This window comes from Meles meles, chromosome 7, assembly GCF_922984935.1.
Source record: "Meles meles chromosome 7, mMelMel3.1 paternal haplotype, whole genome shotgun sequence".
In the NCBI taxonomy this organism is placed as follows: Eukaryota; Metazoa; Chordata; class Mammalia; order Carnivora; family Mustelidae; genus Meles; species Meles meles.
The window spans coordinates 5,220,537-5,236,046 of NC_060072.1; the positions used below are offsets into that span (position 1 = coordinate 5,220,537).

The window sequence follows — 15,510 nt, forward strand, 5'->3', positions numbered from 1 at the left end:
AGAAGATGCCAGCATGCTCCTCGAGGTGGGGGTGAATGCTCGTTGTGAGCCATGCCCAGGGAATTCCTGAGAGGCAGGAAGCCGTGCTGACCCACGGAAGAGCGCAGGGGATGTGCAGAACAGTCATGACCCTTCCCCTCTGCCCCTGCGTACGAAAGAACTGTTCTTAACCGAAGACTAGAATTCAAGAATGTATAATTCAGTTAAAGACATAAAAAAAGAAAATAAATAGGCCCAACCAGAGCCCCAGGCTGTTTGCCCTCATACCACGTCACCACACAAACCAGGGCTGCTTTTTTAAGCTTGGGCGCCATGATGTCAGAACATCTGGTCTACCCAGTCAGCCGTGACTAGTGTGTCTGTTGGACACCAAGTGATCTGACACGAGTTTTTATGGGCTTACCCTGATGCCTTGGAGTTGTAAAGAGCAGCCTTAGTCGTTTGAGAAGCAATTAGTAAATAATGAGAGGTACTAAGCTGCCCGCGTGGTCTGTAATATCCTCGTGTGGAAGAGACGCAAGTGATGGGTTAGATTCATTTTCTTAAATAGGTGGATTTTCCTCAAAAAGAAATTAAAAAAATTATTGCTCGACAAATAAAGAAACAGTCATTAGAACCGCAACCATTTCATAAACGTACCATAACATTATAACATCACATTAGCATGAACGAATGTACCAGAATGCAGTCTGTTTGCCTCATAAAAAGACTGTGTCAAACTCAAAATGAGGCCATTTACTAAAACATACAAGCTTTTGGTTAATTTATAATATTCTCCTAATCCCACTTTTATCAGCCCCACTTTGGTGCGCGGGTATTAATTGCCTATTATAACAGGTATTTGAACACATCTCCTCTCTCATCTGAAGAAAATATTAGCATATCGTAGAGCTGTTGGGACAGATTGTATCTGAGCCACTTTTTCCTCCTTGCAGAAAAGCCTATCAATCATAACTGAATATAGTGATTAATAATGTCACAGCTTTTATTCACGTGTCTCTGTGCAACTAAATGAAGAGGAGTGCTTACATTTTGATCTAGAGCATTTCACATAACAAAATAATCAGCTGCATTCTAGAAAAAAAAAAATTATATCGAAAATGCTCCTACCCCAGGACCTATTTTTGGTGGTTCTATTATTAATTTACTAAAGACTTCATCAGGAAGCTAAAGTAAAGATTCGGTTATATCAGAATTTGCATCATTTCAGGTGGTTTATCTTCTTCTTTTCTTAAATCTTTTTTAATCTTCTTCTTTTTTTTAATCTTCTTGCACGTTCAGTAGTTCGATCAAGATGGTAGAGGAGGCTGGCCGGAGCATGTGGGCTTCCCCAGCTGGGTGTGCACGGAGCGTCAGCCCTCACCGTGTGTGTGGCCCTGAGCAAGCCAGTCCCTCTAGGGACTGTGTCCTCGGCCGTGAAATGGGGAAAGAATAGTGCAGGGTTTTTCCGATCTTGAGGCTCTTGGTGACAATATAAAACGATCTTGGGGGGCGCCTGGGTGGCTCGGTGGGTTAATCCGCTGCCTTCGGCTCAGGTCGTGATCCCGGGGTCCTGGGATCGAGCCCCGCATCGGGCTCTCTGCTCAGCAGGGAGCCTGCTTCCTCCTCTCTCTCTGCCTGCCTCTTTGCCTACTAGTGCTCTCTGTCTGTCATATTTAAAAAATAAAAAAAATTAAAAAAAAAAAAAAAACGATCTTGGAGCCTAGAAGTTACTCAAAAAAACAGGAGTTGGAGTTTGCATTTGGAGGAGATAAGACATGAGTTGCCGCCGGGACGGGGAAATGATAGTTTGTGTGCCTCTGGTTTCAGGCCACAGAGCAGGCCACGCGCTGGAGGACTCTGCGCTTCCTTCTCCGTCTGGGCTCCAGACTCGGCACCGTCCGCAGAGCAGACTGGACCTTCTGCTGGTCCCCTCCCTAGGCAGCCTTCCTCCCTTGGTCACCCCTGCGTCAGAGTGAAGGTTCGCGTCGCAACCTAGGGTCGGTCTGGAGGCCGGTGTTTCTGTACTGGCCCTGCTCCCGCATCCAGCCCATCTGCTGCGTCCCACGTGCCACTCCGGAGCCCATCCGTCTCCCTGCTAACACCGTCGTGCCCACCTGCGCTTTGTCAGGAACTCCTGGATCGCTTTTCCTGCTCCTGCTCGCGCCCCCTACAATCTCTCTTCCACACGACACCCCGACTTACCCGGGGTGTACCCGTGTGCAAAACACACGTCAGATCTCATCAGACTCCCCTGGGTAGGATGCCCCGTGGCCTGCTGTGGCCCGTGGAGGAGGCATCAGACACACATCCTGGCTGATGGCGCTCAGCGTGGAGACGTGTTTGACTAACCTCTCTAAAATGCCCTGTCTTCCCTGAGACTTGTTTGTGTACTTGTTTATCACCAGAATGTGTGTTCCCGGGGAGTAGGTGCCTTCTCTGTCGTGCTCGCCGGTGTTAACCTTAGTGCCTTGAACAGGCCCTGGCTCTTGATGCGACCATCAGGAAACATTTACCGAAAGGATAAACGGTTCTGTCGGAAAAGTAGACAGTCACTGGAGTAGCCAGGAAACACTGCCTGGTTTCAGATGAGACTGGTGCTTGAGTGGAGCCGCGGACGGGGTTTCAGGGTGATGAGGATGGAGGAGAGGGTGAGATGCGGGGCGCCGTTAGGGTTGCACTTGGGTTCAAGAAGAGGATGTGGAGGTAGGGACAAGGGGAGAGGCGGCAGGGGCAGTGGGGAGACGAGCTCTGTGACCATCTGGTGGAGAGTTCTGTTTCTCAAGGCAGGATGGGACAGAACACTTTTGGAAGGTAGGATGGCGGGAAAGATAGAATTATTTGAAGGTCAGGTGTGAACCCTAAAGCATGGGGCTGGGGGGCGGGGTGCTGGTGGAGGTTCCTTGCCAATTTCCCACGAGGACGTGGCTCTTGCGGAGACGGTTGTCAGCGGTGTCGTGGACACAGTGGCCGGGAGGACAACTGGACTAGGCCTTGCAAGTCACTCCACAGGAACAGCTTACCTTTGCCGAGCACCTCAGGTGTTTGGGGGAAACCATGGAGTTCCTGGGAGGGGGGTGGGCTTGCACCTTCTGGCCTGCAGCTCTGTCCTGTGCGTGATCTGGGGTGAGGGTGACAAGGGCCCCAGCGTTCGTCCTGCAGTAGTGGGACGGAGCTCCCATCCTATGAGCGTGGGCTGGATTCGAAAGAAAGGAGGTTCAGGAAATGCTGCTTCTAGATTCGGCACATGTTGAAAGCCCTCGGTGTTTAGACGTAGGGCTTATTTTCCTAGTTGGGTCAGAAGTTTTCAACAGCAGCTAAAATTTCTTCCTAGAAGTCTTTATATGTTGCAGGTAAGCCTTTTGAAAATGAAAATCAAATGTGGGAGAAGGCTGACATGGCCTCTGGCGTCTATGACAGCAAGTTTCCCTCTTCACCTTGGCTGCAAGGAAACCCAAAGCCAGAGTTTTCGGAGTTTTGCTCGCTTGGAGCAACTCTGAATTTCAGGATGCTTTCTTTAGCTCTTTCTTTAACTCTGTTCTCTCTGTTCCCATGGATCTCATTTCGATGTCTTTTTGTGTACGCTTGTTCAGTTTTGGGGAAAGGCAGGATTTATATGCATTCAAAAACTACATGCATCGTCCTGGGCCCGTGGAGGGGCGGGCGGGGCGCCAAAGCAACAAGAGGGAGCGTCAGCCTCGGGCACGGAGGTGAAGGCTTTGTTAAAGGTGAGCCATGCCCGGCCGCCGCTCCTCCCACATGTCCCCAAATTGAAAGTTTGTGTTTATGGGGTTCTGAATGTAGTCTAATTTTTTCCTATCTGGTTTGGCTCATCTCTACCAGCTGGTAAATAGGAAATGTTCACGGTAGGAAGCCAATACTCTGCAGAATGTAAACAGATGGAATCGATAGAAAGTGACGAGCTAGACTGTGCTGTGGAGAATACAGAGCCAAAAGTAAGAACATAACAGTCAAGCTACTTACTTCGTTCCAGTTCATTTAGTCCTGAATAGCTCTTCATATCTGCACAGCTGTGTTGTTCTTTTTCCCCCCTCTTTCTTTCTTCTGGGTTGATAATGACAATTTCAAAGAAAAACTTTAATTAAAGATTTTATACGAAATAGCCAAAAGTAGAATAATAAGGAAAATGAGCATTGATGTGTTTATTGTAAGAAAAATCCTTTCTCATGGTTTCATTTAAAAAATTTACTCCTTAAATTTAAAATGAATGTAGTCGTGATGACAGAAAGGTGCCAGACTGGCAGCCGTGGATGCTGAACCCTTCCATTTTGCTGCAGAGCCAAGACATAGAAGCTGCTAGAAGCCCCCTCCCCTTGGGGTTCAGTCCCCAGGCAGGCGGGTAGGAGGCCGTTCTCACCCCCTTCTGCTAGACACTGGGCAAGGAAGCCTGGTTCCGGGGGAGGAACGGTGCAAGAAAGAGCTTGCCAGGCGCAGGTAAGGAAACACTGTGGATAGTCGAAGTGAGTTTACTGGGCGGGCTGCGCTCTGGCGTGAAGAAGCGTGGCCTTCCTCCGGTAAGGGCCACATCAGAGCCCGGCCTAAAGAAGGATTATTTGCAGCCTGAGAATTCTGGCCTTCTGGGAGGAAACATTAGGCTTTTTCTCACCTCCTTTAACGTCTGGGTGGTCATATTTATTTGGGTTCACAGCTTTCTTTCCTGGAGCTCAAAGTGCTATAAAAAGAATTTTAAACAAAGAACTATAGCGTACTGATAACAGGCCCTGTTAGCGGTTTCCTGAACCATCTGATCTCAGTGGGACACACAGACGAAGCAGTTTGATTGTTCTCTTCTCACTGTTCTCAAGCAGGCGTTAGCAAATCTGCCTTTTCATTCCTTAAGGGTATCTTTGGCAGATCTCATGGCTTTCTGGTCACATTTAGTTATAAGAGTCTAGCACAGGCCAGTCCAGTTTCAACCTTGAGCTCAGCTCCAGGCCCACTGGGCCATCTCTTCCCCCTTTTCCTAACCCAGGGTCCTGCCCCGCGCTTACTCGCTGGTCCTTCTGTCCCTCTCCCCGCCAGTTGTAGTTGGGGTCTTTGATGAGGGCTGAGGAAAGGGAGTGTGCCTTTCTCTTCCTTCACTGGGGTCCTGGTGTCCTCTGTGGGTAGCACATGGGGAGTTATTATAATTGTGCTGGGGGGGGGGCTATGCTGGGGGGGGGCTGTGCTGGGGAGGGGGCTTTGGACTGTACAGTTCCCTGATGAGGAGGGTCACCTCTGGCATAACTCCTCTAGACCTTCTCAGCTCTACTCTTGGGTGGTTCACTGCACATCCTCAGGCTGTATGGGTCCCTTCATTGAGGAGCAGCCCCTGGGAGGGGGACAACTCAGGCCTTCTGCCTTTCTTGGTCTCCAGTCAATCCACTGGAAATTTACACATGTCATCTGCGACCGCAGGAGGTTTGCACTTGGCACTCATCGGCCCCTCCCACTCTGCTCTGCTGTCTCTGACCTGTTCTCCGTTCCTTTCCCCAGGAAGGTGTACAGCAGATCACTGAGTCCCCAGGGAGATGAGATGCCCACATGCCCCTTCTTGCAGGTTCCTGGTCCATCTGTACAAGGATTTCCTTGACCTACTGAAGCTTCTTCTCCGTGAATACTGCAGTCACCCTATCCACCCATCCATCCATCCACCCATCACCCATGCATCATCCGTCCATCCATCCACCCTCTCATCTATCTATCCATCATCATTCATCCATCCATACATCCCCCACCCATCTATTACCCATCATCCATCCATCCGTCATCCATCCATCCATCCACCTTCTCATCTATCTATCCATCATCATTCATCCATCCATCCATCCATCCATCCATCCCCTACCCATCTATTACCCATCATCCATCCATCTATCCATCCATCCATCATCCATCCATCCATCCGCCCTCTCATCTATCTATCCATCCATCCATCTGTCCATCCATCCATCCATTTATTCATATATACATACATTCATCCATTCAACAAATACTCATTAATCCAGGCCCTATCCTTGGTTCTGGACTCCTGCCTACTGAACACCTTATGTCCTCTCAAGGCTCCTATTAACGGGCTGGGCAGGGGGGCAGTGAAGGGGTTGGAGGAGTTGGCTGGGGCGGGATGAGCAGCGGTACTCACTATTTCTTGACACAGGTATGCGGATGTTTGGTCGCTTGGAACTCTGTCCTCAGCCTTTGGTCCCAGTCTGCAGCTGCCGTTTATGACATGCCACCTGAAGTGCTTGCACACCTAAGCTGCTTTCCTCCCAACCACAGCTCACAGGGTGCCCTTATTCACTCCCATTTCACAGATGAAGAAACTGAAGCTTCGTGGTCAGGTTACTGCTGCAGGGTTACCTGAAAAATAGCACAGAGCTGGGGTTTGAAGTCTCAGCTCAGAGCCAGTGTCTGGGCATGGGCGACACTGTCTGGAGGTCCTCGTGGGGAGGGAGGGAAGCACTGAGGCACTGGCGTCGTGGTGGGGGTGGGGAGCCGCTGCCGCCAGGAGCAGTTTCTGTGGTTCTCGGTGTCGCTCACCATCATACCTGTGGGAGGTTTCTACCAGCAACCCTCCCCCGCTGCCCCCACCATGTCCCCGCCTCACTCTTTAAGGTCAAATGTTCTCTGCTTCTGGTAATAGCACTTAAGAGTCTGCCTTCCATAAATTCATCTAAATCTTTTTTTGAATATTTTAATTTTACTCCTCTTGCCCCCCCCCCCCCATTTCACTTCCCTCCCATGTGAAATAGGGCTTCGTTTCTGTTCTGGGAACGTTAGGTGAATGAGTCCTGCCTTGTGTAGCCACAGTGCAGAACTTAAAGCTTTCCAGCCCACGATTCCCCAGCCCTGCTGTCCAGATGGAAGAATCTAGGCTTTTTAGTCTGTCCTTGCTGTGGTTCCCGTCCCTAGATGCTTGGTTCACCGCCCAGCCCATCCTCCCCCTTGTCCTTGGACATCTCCCCAGCCTGGGGCTCCAAGGACATGGAGAGGGTCACATACTGCCCTGCTGTGGTACTCCAGGCAGGGGCTCCATGCAGCGGGGGCCAGGGAGGGAGAAGGAGGAGCGGGGACCAGGATGAGGGGGAGACCGCCAGCTAGCATTAGCTGGGGGACGTAGGGGGGTGGAGAGCTGGGCTATGGTGGCCGGCACCCAGCCTGGCATGCGGCTCGGAGAGCCATGGGCAGCAGCTCATGGGTGGGCCTGGGATTTGGGGTGGGGAGGAAGGGTGTTGGGACTGAAGGGTGCCAGCACAGGAGGTTGGGAAGATGGTTGGGAAGAGAAGACAGAGAGCAGCTCCTTCATAGCCTCAGGCCCATTTCCTGGCTCCGGAGTCTTTAATTTAAAGGTGTAAGTAGCTATTGTTTTGGTTTTCTTTTAAATCCTCAGGGCTTCCCCTGTCCTGGTGCACAAAAAGCTCCCAACACTCACCACCACCTCCATCGACGTGGGAGTGCGTGGGGGAGAGTGGAATAGGGGCCTCGAACTTGCTGTGTAAAGCTAGGAAGTCTTGCTGTCGTTACGGACCAGACGTTACTCCGCTCTGCCTCTGTTTGCAGGGGATGCAGCCAGAGCCACCGTGCAATTGAACGGGCCTGTCTGGGCACCATTAACATTGACTTACAGATACTGCAATTTGAAACTCTCCTTTCACATGTCACAAATACCCTTCTTTTGACTTTTTTCGACCATTAAAAAGTGTAAAAACCATTGCTAGCTTGCACGCGTACAAAAAGAGGTGGGAGACAAGAGTCCGCCGCATGTGGGGCAGAGCAAAGGGCGTCAGGCATCCGGAGGCTGCGCCATCAGGTTAGGAGAGCCCCCTTTCAGGCCCACCTCTGGGCCAAAGCAGAACAAGAGCTCATTTTCTGCCCCGGGCAGGGCAACCTGCTGGGTTTGGAAGGAGGAAACGACAGGCAGCGGCTCCTTTCTGTTCGCTGACTGTGCCTCAGTTTTGGCATCTCTCCCGGGGCTTGGCCCTCTGGAGTCCCTTCCCACGAAGCAGTGGGGACTGAGGGATGGAGCCCGGGAGAGCAGAGGCTGGATAGGGAGCTGGGGACCTGGTTCAGGCAGGAACACACACGGATGGCAAGACCGAAGTTTGGGCTTCAGCGCTGGGAAGGAAGCGTAATTAGGAAAGCCAGAGGGAGGACTCAGGCTCTCGAAGAAACAGTGGCGGGATCAGGGAAGGGCCCGGGGCAGCAGACCTGGCCTGCAACGAATACAGAAAGAAACGTGAAGTGGTCCGGGCATAGACGAACACGGAGAGGAAGTGAGGGGTCAGGAAGGGATGAGAGCGGACTTTCGTGCGGACCTCCCTCGGTGGGAAGCAGGTGGTATGCGACAGACCTGAATGAAGGCCAGGAGGGAGCTGTCGGGAGGAAGAGATCGGAGGTGCAACAGTCTTGAAGGATGAGCGTGCCTGGTACGGGAGGAGGAGAGAACCAGGAGGCCTGGCAGCCGGAGCAGAGAGAGTAGGGGAGGGAAGCAGGGGTGGGGACGAGAGGTAGGGAGGGTCAGATCAAGGAGGGCTTCGCAGGCCTGGTGAGGGCTTCCCAGCATATGCCGGAGAGCCTGCCATGCTTGTGAATTTGGGTAGTTCCTTGTGGCTGGAGCCCAGGGACTGTGCGAGGGGGCGAGATTGTGGGATTTGGAGCTGGCTGGCGTGGGGGGTAAGCAGGAGGCTCAGAGACAGTGGCTCTTAAGACAGACGTGTCCCACTTCGACCAAAATGGCACACGTCTCGCTGGCCTAGAAAGGAGCTAGAGGCTGCCCACGCCATCCAATTTTTCTGTCCTTACCTTTTCGTCTCCTGCCTCTCCTCCCTTTTCCAGGGAACAGGGAAATGGGGTGGGGCAGGGACACCGTCCCTCTCATGACCCCGGCCACTTGGCTCCTGTACACTTTCCTCCTCTCTCCTGTCACGGACAGGACGAGTCTTGTACACCGTGGCCCTAACTCGCCCGCCTTCGATAAGCCCGCCATCTGCAGCTCAATTCAGATCTTGCCAAACTTCAGTCTGACAAATGATAAGAAACTTGGAGACATACCTCTGGTGGGTGTGAGTTCTGTGCCAGACTCGCTGCTTCCTGGCTTTCCACGCTGGAGACCCATATGGGCTGCTTCGGGGGTTTAAAAAAGCGCATCGCCTCATGTCCTCCGTTTTACCAGAAGAGGTGAATCGGGATTTGGCAGCAGACAAGGTGCCGTGGGTCCTGTGTGACCGCCGGGCAAGGGTGCTCGGCGGCCGCGGCTCTGCTCTTTGAGACAAAGCCGCTGGGCTGAGGGAGGACACCCGAGAGCCAGCCTCGCCCCCGCGGACACCAAGCCCCCTCCTCCTCGCTGGGCATTCCCAGGGCGGGAGAGTAAGATGGTTTCAGCCAGCGCTCCCCGGTTGGTAGCAGTGGGAGATGTGTCTGGAATTTCGCATGGGGCTTTGCACGGAACAGACATTGCACTCATAGTCTTCAAGGATGATATTATTAGAATCATTTCACATCGATGGTAGACCGAGGCATTCTTACATCCAGGATCGGCCCTGAGGGGGGATAGCAAAGCTTCCTAGGGCGTGGCCTTCTCCCCAAAAGAAGACAGATTCATTCATTCACTCAAACAGTTACTGAGCCAGACCCTGGAGCCAAAGCTCTGAACCCAGCTTCAGGGAACTGACGTTCCCGAAGGAGAGACAGACGGACAGTCAAGATGAGCATGAAATCAGTTGATGAGAAGGACTGGGAGGACGAGGATCAGAGCGTGGGGGGTGGGAGGTGGGGTCCTCACTTACCCTTGTGGTCAGGAAGGCCTTTCTGATAAGATGACAGGTGTGCCGAGATCTGGATGAAGTGAGGGAGTGAGGCAGTGGGTATCCAGGGAAGAATGTTCTAGGCAGAAAGATCAGCAAAGGCAAAAGCCTTGAGGCAGGAGGAGCCCGGCACTGAGGAGGAACAGTGGAGGGGCTGGTGTGTGGCCCCAGAGCAGCGAGCGGGGTGGGGGGAACGCGGTGGGGGAGAAGAGGTGGGAGGCTGCCAGGAGCCAGTCTGTGGGGCCTGGAGGGGCGCAGCTTGTGGGGAGATGTGAGTGAGGCAGCGTGGCTGTGGGGATGGGGTCAGGCGTGTCCGGTGGGCGGCATCATGACCCAGGAGGGGAGGCCCCTCCCATGGGTTTGGAGTCCAACACATGCTGGGGAGGACCAGGCCATTGGCTGTCGTCTTACAGCCATTTTGGTCTTTCTTGTAAATAAGGAGCAAGGCTGTCAGTGGTGGGAAGGAGGGGGCACAGGAAGGGAGGTCAGGAGAGGGGAGAAGGTAGTCAGAGTCGGGATGGGGGTGGCGAGGGACTAACACAGCAAAGCAGGAACACATAGCGCCCTCGGGTGAGGGGACCCAGGAGAGCGTCGAATGGGTCACATCAGGTGCTTGGAAAAGGCACTGAGCTGGCTTAACCTGGGTGCAGGCTTCCCGGGGCTGAGGCGGGCGGAGGGGCACATACGCGGTGGTGACTACAGGGACGGGGCGGTTGGGCCTGGGACTCAGGTCCAAGCAGCCAGGGAGAAGAGGGAGCAGTGGCCGTCCTCCCACCAGCTTCGTGGTTGCTCAGGTGTGAGCGCGAGGGCAGCCACCCCAGGAGCAGGCTGCTGGGGGTTCCTCCCCAGTCAGACGGAGTCCAGTGAGGGGAGCTGGCAGAGGCAGTGTTGAGGAAGACAGGGATGTTAATAACAAGAAAAAAAAAAAAGAACAACCTGCTCTTCTTAGTGTTTTCCCCAAGCCTCTTCTTGAGAGGCACTGATCACCCGATTCTAGACTCGGGATGGACTTGATCTAGCCCAGGGCGCAGAATCAGACCTGGTGAAGCCCTGCTACGCCAGCCCTCCATCACTCTTCATCCACAATCCCGTCCCCAGCCGTCACGTACCACCGTGCAGAATGCATTCCTGTGCTGCCCTAGCCACCCTTCTCAGTTCAGATGCCTCCTCCTGCAGGAAGCCTCCCGGATGACTCAGGCCGGAAGTGCCCGTTCCCTTCTGTGACGGCCTCCAGCTCTGTGCTCTCCCTGTTATCCGGCTCTCATTCCCACAGCTCAGCTTCACGAATATTTATTTTATGTCTTGTCTCCTCCTCCAGTACCCTGGCTAAAGGGTTGGTTTGCATTAGAATCCTGGTATCGTCGTCGTCGATGCAGGTGATGTCCGGTGACTCATGTAGCCTCCTTGAGCCTTAGTTTTCTCTAACAACGGGGAGTGATACTTCCTTCCTGTGGGTTGGGGGGATTTGATCACATAGCTCCGTGCTTGGCACCCGTGAGGCCTGGCGAGGTTCCTGTCCTGTAAGTACCAGTAGCTTTGGGGTAAGCCCATAGCTTAGCACTCTGAATTCCCACATCCTCTTTTGGCTCATCCAAATGCCTTTCATGTTTGTATGCCCAATAAATATGCCCTTGCTGAGTTTGGGAAAGACATCTATGCAACTTTTCTACTATATATATATATATATATATTTTTTAATTCAGGGGTAGAAAGGCACAGCACTGTTTCGCAGCTCCTAGTAACAACCTGCATGTGTAACTGCAACAATGACGACCGTCCAAGTTCAGCCCTGCCTGAACTTTAGTTTTTAAGCACCGGTCAACAGAAAAGATTTTTCACACGGCTCTAAAAGGGAATGAATTGTGTATGAGACTGACTGCTTTGCATCAGAAAGACTTTTTAAAAACTTACTGAGACCATTTACCAAGAAAACGGCTTTACAAACATGCGATAAGTACAAAGTCTTCTTTTCTCCATAGACATGTCCTTTTGCCATCCCTGCAACTGTGAGCCTTTGAAAACATTTATTTTACAAGAAGTGCTTAAAAATGTTCACATTTTTTTTTTTAATGACCATTTTGGTTTTAACACGGGGTCTTTTGACTTCTCCGAAATCACTTTTTCCTACACAGATTTTCAAAAACATTAAAACTGTTATCAAAGCCTTGAAGCTCGTTGATGTTAACAAGACCGGTCTGATCCAGCCCTGTGAGCTGAGGAAAGTTCTGGAGACCTTCTGTTTGAAGATGAAAAGTGACGAATACAGAAAGTAAGTGAGCGGAGATCTGGGGAGAGGTGGCTCAGTAGAACTTAGCCCAGTTTCAAAGTGGGGCCTGGCAGGTGCACTGGGACCAGACGTCACCCCCTCCCCCGGCTCTGTCTTGACTGTTTAAAAGAGGCTCTCGTGGCATGTCTCCTCTGTTGGTGGCACTCTCCGCGAATGCGCGGATCCGAGAGCTAATGATTCGGATTCTGAGAGTCCCCAGGGTGGCAGTCATCTGGCCTGCAGATCAGAACACATCTTGATTATTTCAGTAATCCATCACCAGTTGTCTCTCCTTCCCTGATTGGCCCCACGCCCGTCGTCCCCCGTGTTTCCAGTTCACAGTTGATGTTGACTCAAAGCCCGGGGATAGAGAAGAACAAATTTCAGGAATTATTCCTTGGTCGATGTGTTCCCTGTTGGCTCTCCCTCCTGATATAATAACAGAAACTTAACTTTCCCCTGTGGACAGTTGTTGCTGGGGTCCAGGGGACATTGCAGCAGGGGGACGGTGAATAACTAAACGTTTAGCTGTTTCATGGCTTTCGAAAGCCACCCCCACCCCAACCTGCTGCTCACCCGAGGGCAGCGTGTAGAAACCTGCACGGGCTTCGTTTTTTGTTGTTTTGTGTCGAGCATCCAATAAGTTCCAGATCATTTAGAAGAAGCCAAAGGTTTGGTTTCTGTGGCTGCCTGAGCTTTGAATGGAAGTCACTAGAAGGGGGCCCACGTTTAACTTCATTTCTGTGGTACTTGGCCAACAGGCTCTCTTCCTCTTCCTGCCTTTCCCCCCCTTTCCAAGTATCCCCCAGGCTGTTAACAGAAGTATCCAGGCTTATTATTTCACTCTGAGCCGAAGAGTCTCGCGTCACGCCGCAGTTATAAATCCCGATGATACTGGTGGCTGCGTTCGCACGGTGTCATAAAGACGACATTGCTTCTGGAAGGAGTGCAGGAAGTTGCTCCTGCGGCAAGCAAGCTTAGGGGGCACGTGACCATGGCCTGGGCATCATGGGGGCTGAGAAGCAAGGTGACTTTTTAAAAAAGAATAGGTATTGCCTGGTCTTTTGAATATTTTCTTCTTTCTTCCTCTCTATAACCCACCTCAGAATATAAAAGGACATAATAGATGTTTTAATTTTTACATCTTTCCGACTGGGAAAGTGTCCAGAATAAGATCCAAACAAAACAAATTAAATAATTTTGTGCACGCAATTATAGAACAGAAGCAACACTCTTCTAAAACAGGCCATCAAAAAACAAAACAGTGTTTTATTTGACAATAAACCTTGTGTTTGGCACTGCAGTCTCCAACCTAGTAAATCTATAAAAAATGTTACTGTCTGTTTCCCCATCTCATAAGTATCGAATAATAAAGAACTCCACAAATTTTTATTTGAGATTTTTTTTAAGCCTCAGCAACAATACTGTTTTCATGATAAGGCTTGAGAAACTTAACATAATGGAATTGCTTTTCTTTAGAACAGAAACGCAGAAGATCAAAAGTAGACCATTTCTTCGATTGCTTTAATGCTTTTCTTTATTGAGGCTCAAGAATATACTCTTTCCTTGAGAAGATGCTTCAGTATTAACTTGGCCTTTTTAGTTTTTGAGCAGGAAACACAATGCACTTTTGAATCCTTTCTTTTATCGGAAACAGCTTTCTCTTGAACACCAGCCTCTGCGTCTCAGGGCGGCGGCAAATGCCTGCCTGGCCTATAGAGTCGGGCATGCCTGGGGTCAGGTCTGTGGACGCCTTTCCCGGGCCTAGGACCTCGGGAGGCTCCTGGGCTCCTCTGAGACCCAGCTTCCTCTTAAAGAAGTGGAGACCGAGGAGCCCACTTTGCAGAGCTGGCGCTAGGATTCCCCGTGATGTGCACAGTGGGCCTGTGATGCGCCTGGCACAGAGTAGGTGCTTGTCCCGCAGTGACCATCACGGTCATGGACATTCCAGGAATGTGCCTTATTCCTGGGAAAACAGTTCTCTTTGGGCAGCAGAACACCACGCAGCGTGTATGGAGCAGAGGTGAGAGAGAAAATCATCGCCAGTTTTATACTTAATCACACTGCCCTGAGACCGGTTGGGTTTTGCTTTTGCTTTTCCTTTCCCATCTCTCACACTCCACGCTCGGTTGCCTTGTATACTGAAGTATTTGAATCCCGATAAAATAACGGATGAGCAGCCTGAAAAGCCGACAGACTCACTGAGGGTCAGCTGGCCGCCTGAGCCGACCAGTGAAGCCCACGGCTAGTTGTAGGTGGTGACGCTAGAGAGGTTTATGGGTCCATGGGTGTCATTCCCTTTGTCCCCTACAGTTGGCCTCCCTGCATGACCAACTCGCCTGCAGGTCTGTGCAGGTGTGCCGGCTGTCCTGCCCAGAGCACAGGGCTCTGGGAAAACGGCGCTAGCCCTTTCACTCAGGAAGGATGCTGCCTCCCCTGCCTTTATTCCTATAAAAAAGCCTGTGGGATACTGCACGTCTGGGCAGTATGAGGCTTAAATTTTTGATATTTTTTAAAAAAGATTTTATTTATTTATTTGACAGACAGAGATCACAAGTAGGCAGAGAGGCAGGCAGAGAGAGGGAAGCAGGCTCCCTGCCAAGCAGAGAGCCCGATGCGGGACTCGATCCCAGGACCCTGAGATCATGACCTGAGCCGAAGGCAGAGGCTTAACCCACTGAGCCACCCAGACGCCCTTTGACATTTTATCTGTAGGAAATATTACCATGGGATTCTGTCTGTGTGTCCTCAATGACTATGTGGCCGGTATTATGAAGGTGGCTGGGGCTGGGCGTTAGGAGAGGTCAGGATTCTCGCGGAGGAGATAGCAGTCTGAAGGAATGCTGAATTTTTACAGAGAACAGGGGAGTTGGGGATGAGATTTTTATCAGGATCTGGACATGTTGCTGGAGCAGCAGAGAAGCCAAAGCTTTCCTTAGGATGGCAGCCCAAACACGAAGGAGCACAGGAGGTCAGCCTCCTGCGTCCCCGAGCCTATGGCCGTATTTTCACAAGGCAGAGAGGGTGGATGAAAGATACGGCTATTGGGGGAGTTTGAGCGTGAGCATCTGGCAGCTATCCTGTCTCCAGATAATTTTTCTTATTAGAACAATAGGCAAGATTCATCAAAGTGGAAAAAAAAAGGTATGCATTGAAATGAATACATGACATTACTCTTTGTTAAATTTGGAAAACAGAAAAATAACAAATACTTTAAGTGATAATTACTAAATTTTTAGAAAGCAGCATGAAACTAGGTAATTATAGAAACCAACACATATGGAGATAATATAACCAAACATTTAAAAACTGTCAATTTTTTATAAATGTAATAATGCAGAAATCATCTAGAAAACCATTTATCAAGTGGCAGATTTGAATAACAGAATATTCATCTTAAGAAGAAAAAAAAATCCAAACATTATTTATCTGAACTTTAAAAAAAAAGAGTATCTCAGTATT

General features: G+C 50.8%; 1 protein-coding gene across 1 annotated transcript in view; it reads left to right on the forward strand.

Moving 5' to 3' along the window:
- The window catches only part of EFCAB6 (EF-hand calcium binding domain 6), a 226,274-nt gene that overhangs the window by 47,357 nt on the left and 163,407 nt on the right, over positions 1–15,510 (forward strand). Inside the window, exon 8 of the mRNA XM_046010713.1 lies at positions 11,915–12,051. Within this exon, the coding sequence (XP_045866669.1) occupies positions 11,915–12,051 (137 nt within the window). The remainder of the gene's footprint in view (positions 1–11,914; positions 12,052–15,510) is intronic.